This window comes from Struthio camelus, chromosome 1 (assembly GCF_040807025.1).
Source record: "Struthio camelus isolate bStrCam1 chromosome 1, bStrCam1.hap1, whole genome shotgun sequence".
NCBI classification, from domain to species: domain Eukaryota; kingdom Metazoa; phylum Chordata; class Aves; order Struthioniformes; family Struthionidae; genus Struthio; species Struthio camelus.
In genome coordinates, this window is record NC_090942.1 from 22,853,837 (window position 1) to 22,874,061 (window position 20,225).

General features: G+C 39.2%; 1 protein-coding gene across 4 annotated transcripts in view; it reads right to left on the reverse strand.

The window, feature by feature from the left end:
• The window catches only part of MAPK12 (mitogen-activated protein kinase 12), a 44,976-nt gene that overhangs the window by 16,568 nt on the left and 8,183 nt on the right, over positions 1-20,225 (reverse strand). For all 4 annotated transcript variants that reach the window (XR_011139007.1, XM_068931591.1, XM_068931582.1 and 1 more), the window contains exons 3-4: positions 15,825-15,883; positions 11,123-11,234 (exon numbers count right to left, since the gene is read on the reverse strand). Coding sequence is in view for 3 of the 4 variants with exons in the window: in XM_068931591.1 (XP_068787692.1) it covers positions 11,123-11,234; positions 15,825-15,883 (171 nt within the window). In the remaining variant the exon portion in view is untranslated. The remainder of the gene's footprint in view (positions 1-11,122; positions 11,235-15,824; positions 15,884-20,225) is intronic.

A 20,225-nucleotide genomic window follows, 5' to 3' on the forward strand; every position in this document is an offset into this window, starting at 1 on the left:
TTTTAGTTAATATGGTCCTGACTTTAAGAAGATGCCGGGGGTGGGGGAAGAGAGGAGGAGGGGACTTTTTCATGGTGCTCAAGTGACCTGAAATTAGAAAATGTTGGTTTATTGTGCAGAGGATCTTTTTAGCTTTGCTTAGCTTTAACTCTCAGTAAATGAGCATGACTTGTATTATATAAAAAAAAGAATGAAATGGTGTTCCAAAAGGAATACGAGCAGACAGGTTAGAAGCAGTGATGATCAAAAAGATACAAATTTGTAACAGAAATTCATATTTTTAAGTACAGTATTCTGAATAATTATACACTTTCTACCAAGGTTACTGTAGAATGATTTCAAGAGAAATTCTTAACTGGACTCCTAGATCATACTTCAGGTCACAGCTTTCTAAAGAAAAAACAGTTACTGATAATAAAGCAGATAACAAAGCAAAATTGCCCTCTCCTCCCGCGATACCTCCCCTCCCTCAAATAAAACAGTCTGAGTCTTGCTTCAGATCAAATAATTTTCTAAATCTTTCCATATATAAAGTCCTGTTTTCGGTTAGTTTTTGGCATTGCTAGATACATATGTTTATCAAATAACCCTACTATTTTGTATATCGGAAATGCTCTCTTGCAACTGAGATCTCAGCTGTACTACAATAGCTTCAATTCCTATGCTTCAGCAGGACTGCATTTTAAGAAAGCATTTAAGAACACAATGAAGTCTGGTCAAGGTCTTAACTGAAAAGTCTTGTTATATGCTTCAATACTTCCTGAATGAAAAATCTAAAAATCACGCTACAAGATGCTCCCCCTTATCAAAATGCCTTCATCGCCTTCCCAGTGATCTGTCTGAGAGCTCTCAAAAGTCAAACCAACAAACTGGATGCCCTAGACTAGTTCTTCTAGGAAGCTCTGAAATGAGGTATCCCACCAAATACAGAAGCCTACGCTTGTCTACACTTGTCCATCACCACAGCCTCCCCATTACAAATGGCAAGGTACCTCTGGTTCCCAGTTCCTTTCACCAGCTGAATAATGGCCTAGGAAAAATCGTTTTCTCCACTGACTATCAAGGGAGCCTCCAGTAACTAGCTGAGACATAGATAACTGTTTTGCAAGTACTGAAAGGCAGAAAGTGAATCACACCCTTGATACCTGTCCTGAGCCGAGGACATCTATTCCCAGGGCCAACTGGCATGTGTTAGTTCTGTCCGTTCCAGTTACAGGGAACTGCTCTGAAAACCTACAGACCATGAGGACTGAGGCAGCTAATACTACTGATCCAAACAGCAACATGAGAACAATAATTTTTTTTTTTTTTTTTTTTTTTACAAAGTCCCTAGAAATGATGGATGAGATGAGATTCCCTTCAGTTTCACCTGCAGAATTTTTGTATTATTCCGCCCTGAAGAATGGTACGGATAAAATGCTGGCTAATAACCACTGGGCAAAGAGCAACTGGGTGACCATATTTCAGAGTGAGGGAAGAACGAGTAGGGATGTCAATGCAGTGCCCTGGGGATGCACAGATGCCCTGAACTTTGTGGAGAGCAGAGTTAACTGCCAACCAGTCACAGACCAGGCAACCCCTTCCCACATATCCAGGAAACTGCTAGCCTCCCACATAGTAGTAAAATATACTTGCTATTCTGTACTAAAACAAAGACAGATGTATGTTGCACCACAACACAGGTTACCCTTTCATGATGCTAATTTAAAAGTTTGTCTAACGTTAAGCTGCTACAACAAAGGCCTTTGGGACTATGATAAAAAACGCAACAAAGCTAGGCTCCTGCTACGACTTAGCCTTTTCAGCAAGCCTCCATTTCCACCTGCTACAGAGGAATACACAGACTGAGTTGACTGACTCAGATACCTAAAGTCAGCGAGCATTTATATTTTTGTTATTCTGTTTTTTTACAGCTGGTTTCGTATCAATGTATGTCTGCCTGTCATCCTAGGTTTGGTGTTCTTCCATACTTTTGTCTAACATAATATGAACAGGAGGTGCAAAGAAAAAGAAAAAAAAAGAAAAAGAAAAGTTCCATCCTAAGTCTAAGACAAAATGCACCTTCACTGGCAATCCTACAATAATTTACATTGCAAGAGACCTCTGGAGATCATCCAGTTAGAACTCCTGTTCAAAACAGGCCCAACTAGACCAGGCTGCTCAGGGCCTTGTCCAGGCAAGTTTTTACTGTCTCCAAGGACAGAGATTCCACAGCTTCTCTGGGCCGATGGTCCAGTGTCTGACCATCTCCAAGGCGAAATTTTTTCCCCTTCATCAGAATATTTACTTCCACATGTTTCAAGCTTTTCCCATGTTTCAAACTGTGACTGGTTCCATCTTCTCTCCACATTCCCATGAGGACAGTGAAGATAGCGGTAACAAGAACACAGGTTTTTCTTCGTAAGGCTGCACAAATCCAGCTTGCTCAGCCTCTTCTTGCACGTTCTACACACTAGTCCCTAAATCTTCATGGCCTCACTCTGGCTGTCAATGTCCTTCATGTACTGGGTAGCTGAAAACTGGACACAGAACTCCAGATGTGGTCTCATAAGTGCTGTACAGAGGGAAAAAAGATCACTTCCCTTAACCTGCTGACTACTCTTTTACCAATACAGCCCAGGATGTGGTTGGCCTTTGTTGCCACAAGGGTGCTCTGCTGACAACAGTTCCTGCAAGGCCTTTTCAGAAAAGTTCCTTTCTATCCAAGCTGTACTATCGCATGGGTTCGTCTACCCTAGGATGCAGGACTTTGCGTTTGCCATAGATGGCAGATCAGTACCTGCTGCGTATTACTTGCAGATTAGGGAAGTTTTAACATGACCAGCAGAAATTGCTAAAGTGTTTCATGGGGTTTCCTGGGCTTGAGGGAACAGAAGGGCTCCCCAGAACACAGCCTGTGAAGCTACTACAGGAAATGAAGAACTATAAAGCAGTATTTCTGTCATGGATGTGCATGAAGTGGCTCAGGACGGGAGGAACAAGACAGAAAAAGAGGAAGTCTGACAGCTGCACACAGACACCAGAACTACATTAAAGTAACGTATCTCTAAGTAGTCAATCTCCCAACAAAACCTGTTAACCAATAAATAAAGAAAAAGCTGATGTCTTCTGCAAACAGCCATCTTTATCAAGGATATCAAAATGACCACTTACGCTCTAAATCTTTTCAGTGCCTTCTCACTGAAGCCTCTTGATTCACCAGAGCACATATTCTACAGTCCAATTTTGCTGCTGTGACTGTACACAGTAAGGCAATAACTAGCAGATCCCGGAATTTCTGCACCTAAGAACGTAGCATGTAGAAACAGGAATCAAAGAACTCCAGTTTCTGAAGTTTTAATAAAAGCCAATCTCAACCGTTTTGGTGGAAGAGCACGGTCTCGTTGGGTGTTCTCACCCCACTGAGGGTTTCATGAGCGTTCACAGCCCAAAAATCATGTCAACACTTTGGGGAGAACTCATGTATTTGCTAAACATTCCTCCTAATACAAGGCTACTGAGGTTACATGCAATAGCACTTATTTCTGGTGCTAATGTAAGCATTAGCCTTTCTGCTAGCTGCAATATTGCTGTCTGTGTTGCTGTGTTTTTTAAGAATAGCAATCTTTTTTAACTGCATCTTATTATCTTATATATGCTGGTAGGTAACAGCAGTGGAATTACGCTAGCCTTAGTACAGAAAATTTCCATTTCAATTCAATAATCTTCTGAAATTGGATTCAACTTTTACCAATTTTGCTCGTTAAGTTATCCATTTGTTGTCAGATTTTATCATTCTTAACCTGGTAAAAATATTCAGACCACAGCAGACATACCCTTCACAATGTTATTACCACTAAACGCGAACAAAATTTGATTCAGGACTCCAGTTAACACAAGCAAAGTGCCGATGGGGACAGGAGTTTTGTGCATTACCCTGCAGACAATTTTTGGTAGCGTGCAGAAATCCTTGAAAGAAAGTTTCAGACTGTGGTAGCAAGCTAGGCAAGAGCTGTCTAAATTCTAAGCATTCTTGCCTGTATATGTAGCATGCACACAAAATACAAAGCTAATCAAAAGGGAATTAGAAAAGATTCAGGAGAAAGTATTCTAGCGAGCAAAATGAAAATGAGAAGAGTGACTTGGCAGGGAAAGGAAAATTGAAGCGGAAATGGTGTGTAGGGGGAAGGAAAACAGAGAAGCAGAAAGAACCTAAATGTGAATAAAAGACATTAGATAGGGATGACAAAAAAGAGAGAACCAGAGCAGGTAAATATTACCATTTATACAGCAAAAGAAGCTTGGAAAGATGTTTGTGTGGCCCAAGAGCTATTCTTCCATTCTCAAATACTCAGCAAATAAAGACACACGACTGCCACTGGCTGACATCCTCAGAGGACCACCGACCCAACCAGCATTCCCTGCAGAAGATGGACTCACGACTTAAAAGAGCTGAAACCTCCAGTCCTATTCCACCTACATGAAGCCATTTATTTACAGCTTGTCTCCGGTAGTCCTTGACAATCACTAGTTTTTCTGTTAAATAAAAATGAAAAGGCATAGCATGTTTGAAAGACCTTCCAATCTGCAAGAACACACTTACATAAAATTTAACGCGAGGCTAATATCTGACCAGGAAACAGACAAAGGCAACTCATTACTGTTTTAAACCACATCAAATCACATTGGTTTTTTCCACCACAGCTGAAGTTAAATTCTGATAAATTATAAGGTTCGCAAGAGAAAGGAAATGAGTATTTCATTCTCTACAGAAGGAAGACAGGAAAATCGCATGAACATAATTGACAAACAAGACAGTATAGGCTTACAGAGCAAAAGCACTGAGGGCTTGATACAAATCTTCCTGAACTCAACGTGAACTTTTCGTTGACCTCAAAAAAAAAAAAAAAAGGTTTTTTTTTCTTTTTAAATCAAGCCTGTGGAGCATTGTAGTATATAATCAGTTCAGAACCAGGCTACAGGAAATATGCAAAAATGAAGCCTGCAAGGAACAGTCTTGGGGCTTGAGCAAAATGGTATCTATTTTATCCCTTCACATAAAGCCACTCATTCCATTATTTTTACATACATGCAAAAAATACATATAAATAGGTAATTACAACATGACTCCGAAATGTGGCAAAAATAAAGAACAGCATTCTTGCCTTTGAGTAGACGTCAATACGGATATCGTAAAATGCTTATGTACTTTATACCAGGGACAAAAGCATATTGCATTCAACACCTGTATAATGAAGTAGCCAAAAGAGAGCCCATCCAAGAGCAGAAAAAAAAAAAAAACACATTATAAAAATGAGAGGCCAAGCTGGGGAAGTTGGAACAGTTTTACAACAAAAGTCTACAGAGCTGCCTACTCCTTCTTCCCAGATATTGCAAGTATTTTTCCCCTATAATGCTTTAACTGAGTGCTACCTAAGTGTATGCCTTGTTTCCCAACAAAAAGCACTCTTTCTCAATAAAATACAGATGTGCTGTCTTTAATCCAGAAACACTAGACCTTTACAAAATTTTCATGCAAAACCTGGCAGACCTTTTCTTACACAGCGAACTTACTGATGTCTTTCAAAGAAGAAACAAATTACTGAGCTCTTTTCCTTTTCTTCTGCATGCTAGCAATACTGATTTCAGCTTAATCACTAGCATGGACAATGCTGCAGTAACATCCCTCAAGTGAAAAGCACTGGAGGATTCCTGTTATCTAATTTCTTGAAGATATTTCCAACTAGGTGCATTGGTGGGTTGGATGAATCAGTACAAGGAGACAAATCCAAAGTTTACTGGAGCAGGTGAAGTAGCAAAGATTGTTCTCAAATGTTTGGCTTGCAGCGTGAAAAAAATATCAGAGTCTAGTTGCTATGTCTTATTTCCTGCTGGTAATTTTGAAGTAAGTACAGCTGTGCTATTTAAAAATGCAGGGTGGGAGAAGAGGCAAAATGTCCAGGTGAACCACTGCTAATAGAAGATCTAATGCACTTACAGAGACCAGAGGTAGCAGTTTACTAAGATTATCTCAGTATCCCTGCCGGTCCCTTTGTAACTGGAATAAGAAGCGCTCCAATTTTTATCAAATCCTGGGAATCCCAGCTTACATCAAGACCTTCCTGCTCATTCCTTCCTTACTCAAAAGTCCTGCTCTGTTTTCTTCAGATATGTTCAGATATATGTCAGTTGCTTCACCTGCCTTCTACTGATCCAATGTACTGATCCAACAAGCTCCAGAGTCAACCATTCGGGGCTCTATTCTGTAGGCCTCTATGATATAATCTAGACCACTAGAACCAAAAGAAGTTTCTAAGCCATTTCATCGGAATTAAATTCATTATTCATTCACTCCACTACACTCAACTCAAGTTAAATTTTTACAGTTCATATATTGCTTGCCTGTAAAGTTAAAGAGCCCAAATCATTACTTCCATCTCTGGTGAACGGTATGCCTCTGCTGGAACCCTGCTTCCCACACGGTTGCTGGCAACTAAGCAGACCACTCTACTGAAAAATATGGTCCTTGAGAAAGTACTTATTAGGATATGGCTTCGCAATTAGGGAACTCAATGCAAAATTGAAATCAGGACCCCAGGTTCAGATCCCAGATCAGAAGCCAATTCCCTTCAGTTTAAATAAAGCCAGTTGCCCCAACTCAGGCTTTAGTTTCCCCATTTGTACATTGGGCATTACAGCATTTAAGTGCCCAATAATAAGATAAAGAGGATTTCTTAGCATATGTAAAAGGTTGTATGAGTGAAAACCCACTCAGTGAAGAATGTAAACCGCTACGTAGAGTCAAGGGGAAATGAATAAAGCAGGACTCAACAACAAAATACACTAAGTCTTGGGATGGCAGTAAAACAATTTACTTGCCCTTCTGTATCTGTTAAAATAGATAGAGCAGTCACTGTTCTTGCTGTTCTTGTCCAGGAACAGCATGATATCCTGAGATTTTATTTGTCTATTTTTAATAGCGCTTGGCAATAACAAATATAGATCTGGAAGAGCTATACACCTTTCTCTATAAAGTCCAGTTCTGTACTCCCACTGCACAAGCAGGCCCTTATGCAACGCACCTCCTCTTCCAGCACACTGACTCCACTTACCTCTGTACAAGCACAGAGGGAAGTCTGCCTGTGCTTTGTATACTGCAGGACCATAAAACCAAAATTGTATAGTGTAAGGAGCAGCTAAAGAAACCGCATTCAATTCTGGACTGCGCTGTCCTACGGCCTATGGTAATATGTGTCTCCAGAACAGCAAAGGGAATTAAATGGCCGTTACTTGAAGAAAGCCAGGCTTCAGCCTGCAGAGCTAGGTCAAGGGATTGACAACGATAACATCCCAACTACATTCTGAGCTTTTCTTATAGTTCAGAACAGCTTTTAGGGTAAGCAGCAGCTTCTCCTGGAACCATGCCACCAAAAGAAATAATAAAGGAATAACAGCCTTTTAATCATCAATATTTTGTACACTCAAACAATAAACATTATCCTAGAAGACCTGCAGCACCAATTGAGAGTGAGAAGTTATTTTCATACTGCATTAATATAGGTTAGTGAGGAACTGGGAGCTCAAGGACCTTCTTTCGTGCTATAAGATACAAGTTTTGTGCTGTAAGATACAAGTTTTAATCACCATCCATTTTGTAAAAGCCAAATAAAGAAAAAATCCACTAGTGGTAATAAACAGTCTAGTAGAAAGAAAAAGTCTACGATAGCTCGGATACTTAGAATCACCTTTGTGAGAATCAAAAAAATTTAAAGAAAAGTTGTTCAGATGGCTCTGCAGCCCATCACAAAGTAGTTTAATGTGATCCAAGGGATAAAAGCTAGAGGAGCATGTACAACATTATTTCTGACAAAGACAGGAGGATTAAACAATCCAGGTTAATTCGGCTTACATTCAGGACTGCCCTCTGCAAAAGATGAGTCAGGAAAAGGCCCCAAAACTTATGAAAGGATGGAGCTTTGGTTCTACTTTGATCAAGTAGTTGAAAATTCTACCTTAAAATTATCACTCTCCCCCAGAAATCACATTCAAGCTAAGTCACGACTTACTGAAAGAACTACAAGATGAAGTTCTCTTACAGAGATAAAAATTAGACACATCTGAATTGTCCCTTCTAGCCGTTTAGAAATGCTTTCACTATTTAATAGTGTAAACCACAGGCACGTTATGAAAGCAGGCACCAAAAATCAAACGGGAGCAAAGGTGGTAGGAGGCCCGCATGCATGAACAAGCAGGTCCCGACTAAACTCAAACATAAAAAGGAAGCCTACAAGAGGTGGAAGCAGGGTCAGGTTACCCAGGAGGAATATAGAGACACTGTCCAAGTGTGCAGAGACTGGGTTAGGAAAGGCAAAACCCACCTGCAGTTGGATCTGATGAGGGACGTTAAGGGCAATAAGAAGGGCTTCTACAGGTATATCAGCAGCGAAAGGAAGACTAGGGAAAATGTGGGCCCACTGCTGAATGGAGTAAGGAGTTGGTGACAAGGGATATGGAGAAAGCCAAGATATTCAATGTCTTGTTCGCTTCAGTCTTTTCTGGTAAGACTTGCCTTTGGGAACCCCAGGCCATGATGAGCAAATAATCCTGGAAACCATTTCCAAACATATCACCGACAAGAAGGTGATCGGGAGCAATCAGTATGGATTTACAAAGGAGAAAATCATGCCTGACCAACTTGACAGCCTTCTACGATGAGATGACTGGCTTGGTGGATGACAGGAGAGCAGCAAGTGCTGTTTATTTTGACTCTAGCAAAGCTTTTGACACTCTCATAACGTCCTCATAAACTAACTGAGAAAGTATGTGCTAGATAAATGGACAGTGAAGCGGACTGAAAACTGGGTGACCATGCTGGACTGAAAGTGATCAGCTAAACAAAGTCCAATGGAGATCCATCACTGGCAGTGCCTCCCAGGGGTTGATAGTAGGGCCAGTACTGTTTAACATCTTCATCAGTGACGTGGATGATGAGACAGAGTGCACCCTCAGCAAGTTTGCAGATGATACAAAACTGGGAGGAGGGACTGATCCATCAGATGGCTGTGCTGCTATTCAGAGGGACCCTGACAGGCTGGAGAAATGGACTAACAGGCACCCACTTAAGTTTAACAAAGAGAAATGCAGTCCTGCCCCTGCGAGGAATAACTCCATGCACCAGTACAGGCTGGGGGCCAAACAGCTTTGCAAAAAAGGACCTGGGGGTCCTGATGGGCGATAAGTTGCACACGAGGCAGCCGTGTGACCTTGTGGCAAAGAAGGCCAACAGTATCCTGGGCTGCGTTAGGCACAGCGTTGCCAGAAGGTTGAGGGAGGTGATCCTTCCCCTCCACTCAGCATGGGTAAGGGCATGCCTAGAGTACTCTGCCCAATTCTGGGCTCCCCTGTACATGAAAGACATGGGCATACTGGGGTGAGTCCAGTACAAGGCCAAAAAGATGACTGAGTGACTGTAGCACCCGTCATCCGAGGGGAAGCTGAGAGAACTGACATTGTTTAGCCTTGAGAAGGCTCAGGGTGCATTTTATCAATGTCTATACATACCTGTTGGGAGGGAGTAAAGAAGATGAAGCCAAATTCTTCTAAACTGTATCCAATAAAAAGACAAGAGGCAATGAGCACAAACTGAAACACGTGACATTCTGTTTAAAAGTAAGAAACAACTGTTTTTTGCTTTAAGGGTGATCGAACGCTGGAACAGGTTGCTGAGGGATTTTGTGGAGTCTCCATCCCTAGAGATAGTCAAAACTGGCCTGCACAGGGTCCTGAGCAACCTGCTGTGATTGACCTTGCTTTGGGCTGGGATTTGAAGTAGACCAGAGGTCTCCAGAGGTCCCTTCCAACTCAGCAACTCTGTGAAAAGTCATTAAAAAAATCATGTTCTTTCAATGGAATCCTTTTTGACATCTTTCACAGCTTTTTAACTCAGGTGCTTACTTCTTTGATCTTGTGATTGATTCATCTGCGCTCATCTCAGCCACATCCCACTCAGATTAGTCACTGAAAATCCAAACCCCTTCCTTTTAATCAAAGCTGTCCCAGATTTGGAGACTTCACAGATTCTTTAACTTTCTACCTAAAACGTTATGCAAAGGATACATACTTTTGAATTTCACAAGAAATATTCAGACATCTGGCTCTAAAAGGTATTTGAATACATGAATAATCCCAATGAATTCCAGAGAATGACTTGCCTATTTAAATTTAGGAAAGAGTTTTAGTATGTTGCAGAACTGGACTCTTAACACACACAAACCAAATCGACATGTGCTGTGGTCTCTGAACACCCACCAAACTAGTGCACGGAGTCAAGGAAGCTCAGCGTCTCTCTCAGGGTCAGATTTTCACCCCAAACACCGTAACTATAGGTCTATATTCATCAAGTTTGTATAAAAAAATTCTAAAACTGTATCAGTCAACTCACACCATCTAAACCAAATTAAAAACAAAGAAGATAAGCACAAGAAGAACTCTCCAGAGTAATTAACTGAAAGAAAGAATCCTAATAGAATCCATAACCTTCCTCAGGAAGAGCACACAGAGATACTACATTTACAGTAGGTTGGTGCAGACTGCCTTAGCAACAGTGCTATCAAGCCAATATTGGTCAGATATGGAAAATTTCTCAAACTACAGAAATAGGAAGCTGATGACATAGCCAAGGGCTCTGATCTATCAGTTCTAGTCAAATAGGGTATCAGGTTTGGCTCTGCTAAAGTCAAAGGGAAACCTGCCTCTGACTTCAAAAATTATTTCATTCTCTGTTTCTACACTCCTCAACTAGCCACGGTAAGAGGGGTGCCTCAACAGCACTAAAACCACCTACTGGGGAAGAAGGCATAACTAAAAATCACAGCAGTGACTTTCTGGTTTATTGAAATAAGGAAATTAAAGTCATCTCAGACTAATGTACTACAGATCTTTAATGACATTCAATTTTTTTTTCTTTTCCTTCAAACAAAAACAAAAAGGCAATATGCATCATCACAAAATACCTGTTGTATAGAATATCATTGCTTGTATAATGAAATTTTACCCTGCTATCAAACGCTATGTATTTACAGCGCTCCATACTGGTTTGCTAGAAAAAAAACGATGTGAAACAAAAATAACAGAAGTGGCAAACCTTTAAGCCTTTCAGCATCTGATATACCAGGAACTGGATTCGGTCTTCAGTTAGCTTCTCATGCTTCATTATCTTACTCAAGTCTGTTCCCATAAATGGCATGACTAGGTAGCTTAAAAAAAAAAAAAAGTACAGAATAACTCTAAATTTGTAAAATAAATTGAAACATAATTGCATGTTATGGTTCAGTGACAAACTTGAATGGCAGATCATTGTGTTTACCAAGCAGTTCCACTGTCTCCCCGCCCTAAGTTTCTCTTTTTTAATCTATTTTTTGATTGTCATAAATAGATATCATACAACCCTGCCACTGGTTACAGAAAGTTACTAGTTATCAGAAGAGTACAGATGCTGAACTAGATTAAAAGAACCTAATCAAGAGCCACGTGATACTTCAAAGATACCTATGCAGAAAACTACGACATTCACACAACGTTACTTATCTTACAATCATGATCATATGATAAGCGAACTGGCAGATCTTAGCAACAACAAAACTGATTAGGTGGTTCATTCAAATAGACAAAGTCAGATGTATCAGGAACAGAGTTCATCAAATTAGGAGGCAACAACTTCTTCCATTACTTTCTATCTAGGATTATAAAATCTTTAACCTTTGGTACTTCTTATTGGACACTAGCAATAGAAAGCTTGAGAGTGTCAAGCTGACATTTTACGGATAGTCTTCATGAAAGATCTAAAATTGTTCATCTCATTGCTTCCAGTAAACTCATCAGAAAGACCCCTGAGAGCTAAGTCTGTACACAAACAGAGTTAGCCACATGCCTGGCATCTGAGGATAAAGTCACCAGTTCTCCTATTATGAAGAAAAACAGATGCATTGAAGGGAAGAGTTACATGTGATCACTGTTTCATGGATATAAGTTTTATTAATTAGCCTTAAATGGGTTCCTTTGGTTAAAATATGCAAATTATAATTATGCTGAGTTCTCTCATTAAAGCTGCATGAAAAACTTCATTTGTTGTGTTAGAACTGTAGCTACAAACTAAACAGATACTAAACACGAAGTTACAGGGAGATGGGATACTGATTTAATCACAAAGAGTTACAGACAGTAAATATACTGTTCCCTAGGTACCAAACCTTGTCCCCATGACTTGTGGGATCAGGACTCAGGCCCCCAATCCCAGCATTCACAGACAAATCTGCTATCCTTTGGATAGAAAATAAGTGAATTTAATTTAGTAACGACATAAGGACAGAGCAAATACGATGAAGAGAATGAAATTTCTTATCTCTCCCCAAGTATAAAACACGCTATGTTTCTCATCAACAGAGCAAATAACTTAGAAAACGGAATTTTACATCTGCTTTGCCTGATGTCCCAGCATCTTGAAAGCGTACTAAGTTCTACCTCCACCTAAACATTTTAAATACGTTTTCCTAGAGGTCATAAATATTTGAAATGAGCTAGAAAAAAAAGAAAAAAAAAAAGACTGTTCTAAAAAAACCCAAAGGTGCTAAGACATGAGGTGAGACACATAGAGAAATATCTACACGTCTCTTTTACTACTGGTGGCGACTTTGAAGCATCCATAAGGAATTTTGTTAGCCTGCCATCATCTGTGCAAACCTCATGGCTCTGGGTGGACACTTATTTACCTAAACAGACAAAGTCCAAAACAATCTATAACCATTAGGTAGTGTAAAGAACAGGATGGGAAGAATAAATAAGAGTGCATTTTTACACATGCACCATTTGGTAAGTTTACAGTTCGATGACTTCAAATTTATAGCAGTAAAGACAGAGAAAGATCCGGGGCATGGGAGAACAAAAAAAAAAAATACAGGAGGTGGAAAACCCACTCCTGTTTGAGTTTGAAAAGCCAAAATTTACTAAGTTTATGACCAACACTGGAATAGGACAACAGTGGGATAGAACACCACGGGCACTTATACACAGAGGGAAAAAGGAAGAAAAAAAAAAAAGAGATCAGTTACACTATAACATTCCATAAAGGAGCTTCATCTTTTGATCAAAAAACTCAATGTTACTTCATACACGTTACTTCAATGTTACTTCATACGACACAGATTCGTGAATGGAAAGTATCACTGTGGCCAGGTCACAGCAGCTGCAATGCTGATAATTTATTATTATATTATGGGTATTTAGAAGTGTGGTAGCTACATGTGGCTTCCATGGCTACACATAAGAATTACTGGTTTGGTTTCAGAAAGAGTATCATCATAATTAGCAAATACAGAGTTTAAATCGTCCTATGCAAACAGCTTCTCACAGATCTGTGTTGGACAAAAGTCACCTGCTCTTTTGGGGTATAGATATGTTGAGTCACTCTATCAGATCTCTGACTGGCAGTAAGGCTCATGACAACACAGTCTAACTAAACCACTTCAGTACAATATTTTGCCTAGGGGATTTCTAAACATTTCTACCTTGCTATAAATCTTGCAGAGTTTGGGTTTGTTTTTTTTTTTTTTGGGGGGGGGGGGAGGGAAGAAAGAAACCACTTCCAATAGAATCGTCTTTCAAGATAAATTCAAATAAGCAAACTCCTCCAGAAAAAACAAAATCAGAAAACTTTTTACATTGAACAACTACTTAAAACCATTCCACTTCCAAAATGCATTTAAATCATGAGATAAGATTTGTTCTAAACATACTAATACAAACTTGCCAATTCAAGTGGTGGAGATATTACTCACACTGTCTTTGAACACTTTGTCTACTACTTAAAAATTAGAAAACTTATTTTTATTATTAAAAATGTATTTACAAACCACAGCTGGAGTCGTCAAATAATCCGAAGATATTAGGCACCCAATCCATAATTCACTTCAGTAAGAGCTTGATAACTAAGCCTTTGACGTTTCTTGCAAATTCCAGTTAAGGTCCGAAAACTCTTGCAACCCAAGGAGCAGCAACCCTTTCTGGCACATTTTGTACAATACAAGCACAGACTATGAATGTAAAGAATACAGATCAAGTGGGTAAAAAGAAGCTGTGTAGTAGGATTCAAACTAGCAAAGGTTTATGCACCTCTCTGATTCTGCCCAATATTTCAATCAGCTGAACTCCCAGCACTGAAGGACGTTAAACACAAGCGTGAGTATAGGAAAGATGTTGAGTGCTCCTTCCTAAAGCAGAAGGGACTTTGTCTTCAGTTGTCGTTACACTGGCTGGGTAGAGCATGTCAGGTAGAGGAAGAAGCATACTCCCCTCCAGATAGGCAGGCTAGAAGTGAGCTATAAGGTAGGAGGGCTCCATGCCACATTCCAAGGAATCCTGAGGTCTCGGACGAGAACAGCTCTAGGGACCGACTGTGGTGAAACCACCACCTGCCTCACTTCTGCTGCTTCTAGATGCAAATCAGCTTGAATTCTGATCTTTATAAAATAGGTCACAGATAACTTCTCGCGACTAGCCAGCAAAAAGGAAAGTCTCCCTCAAATGACTCTCTTGACCTTTAATCCACATAAGCTGTTTCTCCACTTCTGCTTTAAGTATACACACATTTACCCTTGTTCATATCTACCAAAAGTCTTGAAAGCACATTTCGCCACAGGTCCTACCTGTTACATATTTAGTTATAACAATGTCCCTCCTACTTGACTTGCACTTCCCAAACTTGAAGGATGACTTTTCGTTACCATTTAAAATGAAGTCCTTGAATGCTAATCTTATGTACATGCATCGTACTACGTATGTTATGTAAAACGCTAGCATGACAGGCAACATGGACAGCAGAACTCTTGGCTCAAAGGCGTAAATGATCTATATGATTGAAAGATCAATACGGTCTATTTTTTTTTTGTATTTCATTTTCCATCTTTTCTTGTTAGATAACTTTGCATACTTGTACGTTAACAAAAAAAGTTTGTTTTTGAAACATATAAATTACATTAGAGGAAATCCAAAACAGGTCTACCAATGTAACATGAAGTACAGTAGGACTTCTGACCACTGTTTCTTTAATGAATAGAATTCACAAGAATTGCAGCAGGGTCCACAGGCAAGACAGGCATGCTAAATATCTGGAGCCTGAGATGCTGCCAAAAGGCCGGAGAAATGCACATGTCTGGTGCTAGAAGCAATCTCTGTCATGTACTGTTCGGTCCATTTTGTGCTATGGGGAAAGCCAAGAGGTAGTACAGACCACCCTCAGCTGGATGCAAGCAATTGCAGAACGGGCAGTCAGGGAGTACAACAGAGCAGAGCTCACATAATCACAAAAATGGCAACAAACAACAGCCCTTTTGAATTAATCCTAGAATTAGGATGGGGCGCACTGGCGACGTGTCATGTGGCAATCATCATTTCCAGATTGGCAAATGACTACTGCATGACACATCGCCAATGTGAACCATCCTAACTCCAGTCTGAGTTAAGGATAGCTCTATAATTTGGTCATTCTGGGCTTTACGGTAAGGAATCAATACTTTAAAGGAGGTTTAGGAAATCCATCAGACTGCAATTTACTAAGGAGTGAAAGAAATACACACCTTGTAAGATAGGTACCTGGTTCTAATAATAACCCGAAAACCTCAGCCTACCAATTTTAAGTAGCATACAAGTTGTAATACAAGTTGTATTAAGAGGAAATTCAGAAAAAGCCATGAAGCAAAGTTTTTGGAATTCTCCAGAAAAAAAAAACACAAACAACCCCTCCTCCCAAACAAGCAATAACACCTCCCAAACACAAACAACTCCAAACTTACAAGTCATTAAATTTCTCCAGTGTTATATCTGGTGTGAACACGTCCAATATTCCAATGACCTAAAAATAAGGGGGGAGGAGGGGAAAGGATTAATATTGTCTTAACACAAAAATTCCCAAACTGCGTGACGCGTGAAAAAATATAACCAAAAACATTTTCATAATGAAGCATTAGCTATAGGCATACAGATGGCAGAAACAATATTTAAAGTAGTGCCTAGCAATATTAGGATTTGTTATGTGTTAAATTTTACAACTCTGTGGACAAGTCAACCCAGTGGTAAATAAAAAATTAAATTGTATTTATTTCCATAAAAAGTTCAGAGGTTAACAATTTTACGTAAGAGGAGACGGTACCTTTTAACTTGAACCACTTTAAGTACTTAAAAATAAACCAGCAAAATAGCTTATACTCTAAAGCAGTCATAATTCTTATTTACCAAGCTGACCAGCTGCCTATCAATGAAGAACATCAAACGCTTCAGGACATCTTCTAATTTCAGTTACGGCATAATTTAGATATATAGATTATAATCCCTAAATGGGAATGGGGACAGGAAAGTAGGACTAAACTCTCTAAAAAAGAGTAAATTACCAAGAGCTTAATATAACTTACTCTGGCTTATATGTTAGGTTCTCCTTAAGAGCATTTTGTGCCAAATAAATGCATTCTATTACCCAAAAGAGAAGTTACAAACTAGTAAAAGAGACTTCCCCATCACAGTTTATATATGAGCATGTTTTTCAATAGAACTATACCAACCGACTAAATTAATTATGGCAACTGCCAAGGCTTCTCCCAAACCCATTACACTTTAGTAAATTACACACATAGAGCCAGATGCTCTGAAGGGTGTAGCTCAAATGTAGGTGTCTAAAGCCAAATCCCCGCTCCGATGCTGCCAAATCCAGGAAATGCCTAAATACTCCAGGCATTTAGAGCTGCTTATTTTCAACTTCCCGCATTGCCCCAGCCTTGACAAGGCCCAAGGAGGCTCAATGTCTTGCTCAAATCTAAGCCCAATTGGAATCCAGCAATCAGGCATACCTCTTAAGAAATCTGGTAGATATAGCACATCTATGATAGGCTGACATGTGGAGATGTCTTACAACGTATAGCTAAGGCCACTGCTTTCTTTTAAAAGATGGACAGAAAAAGTGGTTTCCTGAGTTCCCTTCTTTCAAAGAAGCTTAATATGTGAGCATTCAGTCAGTAAATGAAAGGCCTAAATTTAACTCCCTTCTTAATCTAAAGGGGTCAAGCCTTGCACAGAGATATCTGATCGCAAGCCATAAAGATTTTCCCAAAGAGGGAGGAAAAGCACTCTTGCAGATCGTACTGAAAATGTCACTATTGAGAACACTTATAAGCAGGCCACACAAAGAATACATGGAAGACCGTAACTGTTACCTAATAATAAAGGAATTAATTTGTGTACAGGGAAGACTCCCATGTTCCTTACTCCAGACATCGAGGCACTAATTCTTGACAATTTCTGTTTACTAAAGGGGAGTCTTCTAAGCAGGGAACAGGATCTAGGACACTGCCAGCAGTCAAGGGCTCTACACACTGGACTACTCATACTCCTTTCTCAGATCCAGGCTGCCAAGTCAGTACTGAAATACAGTCATTTGGGTTGCTGGAACATGTGCTGTCTAAAACAGTAGCTCTTTGGATCGGTCTTCTGCTGGTGCACATGCCTCTCCCAACTTCCTCCTTTATAGGAACTGTCTTATGATAGTTTTTTAGAAAGGCACGCCAGAAGTCCAAGGTAACTATAGTAAAGAAAACAGTTGAAAGTCACACTATAAAAAGTTACCCAAAACAGTTCTGACAAAAATTACATTAGGTCTATAAGCTAGGCAGTGAGACAGACTATCACACCATCACAAAACCATGCCAGGGCCGTCTGTCTCCAATCCCCTTGTCAATGCTGAACGGCCTCTGTGTTGACATTCTGAAACCTTTTTTCAAAAGTTAACTGTTTAATCTTGTCTTCCTATTTTCAACAGGTATTAACAAATGGGACAGATTCCATAAGGGAAAGAAAGCAACAGGAATGGAAAAGTGAACAGATTATGATTATTATTCCTAAAAGATTTATAACCTTTTCAACCTTATTCAAACCTATCTCCATGGCTATACAGTTTAAGGACATCGGATTATACACCAAATTAAAACTGTAAAAATTCGTAATCAGACCTCATGAAAGAAAGCACAGTTAGCACCATATTATGTTGTCTGACATCACAGAAGAATTATAAAATCTACTTTGATAACAATGAAGATGCATTTTGGCCTTTGTTTTGGGGAATAATTAAGATACTTTAATAGAGATCTTTAAAAAAAGTATGCGGAAGTAAAGAGAAGGGAGGTCAGAAATGCAGGAAAAAAATTACAGGAAAAGAAAGAAGACTTCCTTTATTTAAAGCTCTAAATAAAAATCTCCAGATTCTCCGGTAGCGAAGCCCTTAGCACACATTTTTATCCTTTCCTCATTCAGGGAGAAATACCACAGTTAGCTTGGATGCTATCAAAATGTTGCAAGAATAAACAATATAGAAAATCTAATAAAGATGAAGACAGGAAGATTATAACTCTCTATCTTTCTAGCCACGCAGATCTGAAAAAAATCACTAAGAATATTTTCCCCAGGGTTTGTAATATGAAACCAATTAAATAACATAACCACCACGAAAACAATAACTAGAACCACAGAAGACACATGCATTTGCACTAACATCCTTAGCGCTAACATTACAGAAAGAAATAATTTTTTAGCTTTTTACATCAGAATTTTACACAAGCCTATAGCAAAAGTTTTCCATTTCTGATGCGGAGGAAAGGACAGGAGGGAAAACGGAGGAACTGGGAAGGTGTACAGGACAACAATGCGGCATTATCAACTCAAAGGGCCTTTCCTAAGGCTAAGGCAGTGTATGCATGCATACTACACATAAGGCCAGAAAAGGTGTGTGCTCTCCATATTCTAATGATTTCACTATTATAAAGAAGGAAGTTGATCTTTTAACAGTAATCTTATCCACAACGTATGCCTTTCCCTATAAAAACCCACTTTTTCAGGGGAAGAAGTCCTTCCTGTTCTCTTCATGGAGATGGTTTCCTTGCCTTCACTTACATAAGCTGTTTGCCTAAGCGATATGAAACATAAGAAAATAAACTCCATCGTATCTGAACATAGCAGTGAATGATACAGGGACAACATGAAAAGAACTGACAGAGCAGTAGATGAAATAGTATGAATGCCATGCCACATTGGTAAGTATATAAAACTGGTATCAAACTCCCGGTGTGAAACACAGAAACTTGAAGAACGCATTTCAATACAGATCATATCAGACTAAAAAAAAATGAATGAAGTTCAGTAAAATGTAGTTCAGTAAAATGTTACCTCATCTCCATTACAATAAATAAGGCTTCTGGTAGTTACTTTATGGCTCCTGACATGCAAAATACATTACTGAATTCTGAGATAAAGGTGCAAACTAATGGAGAAAAGCTTACCATTTGCTTTCACTGTTGCAAAATCTGTGAAGTGAAAAAAACCACAGAGACCAACACTCTCCTCCTACTGAAGGGCATTTTAAATAACAAAACAAAAATTAGCTTCTCTTTTAACATGTCAAGTATTTCACAATACATTTTTTTTTTTTGCTTTATGTAGTGAGCTTTTTAAAACTCCTTAAATTCATATTAGTCTCCACAATGGTAAGTCAAGTCAAACTCATAGTTAGTCCTTTAAAGAAAAAAGTGAGGGATCCATTTCCTTCTCCTCAGTGATCTTTATTTAACAGCTGTGCTTTGAGATGATTTTCCTTTACTGGAACAGAGTCATTATTATTTCCATTTATGTCACAGCTTTCTGCAGATATGTTAAGAACAGGGAGGTACAGGATAAAATAAATCCTTTGAGGAAGATGCAGCTCCAGCTACTCCCTCAGGAAAAGAGCTGGACAGAGTGTAGGAAACTCTCTCCTCCATAGTATCACGGAAAATCCTATGTCTGTGAAAAATGCTCTCTCTCAATTAAATGTAATATTTGTAAAAATTTTACAGTACTTAAAGACACTATCCCAACACAAAAGTAAGCTAGAGTAAAACATAAACTCCAAGAATCATTTATTTTTCATAGTGTGGTTTATACGAAATATAACCGAAGTACCTTTCAAACATTCTGAAGTTATACTTTGGGTGTTAACTCAGCACACTTACTATGATCAGAGATGAAGGCATAGACAAGTAATGAACTCACTACACATTCTGGGATAGCCATGAAAAGCATCTGTGGAAACCAGCAGCAGCACTACCCTTGTATGGTCTCCTTTTTTTCCCATTAATTCTATTAAAAGACAATTTCTAGAGCAAAGAAGCCCACAAAGG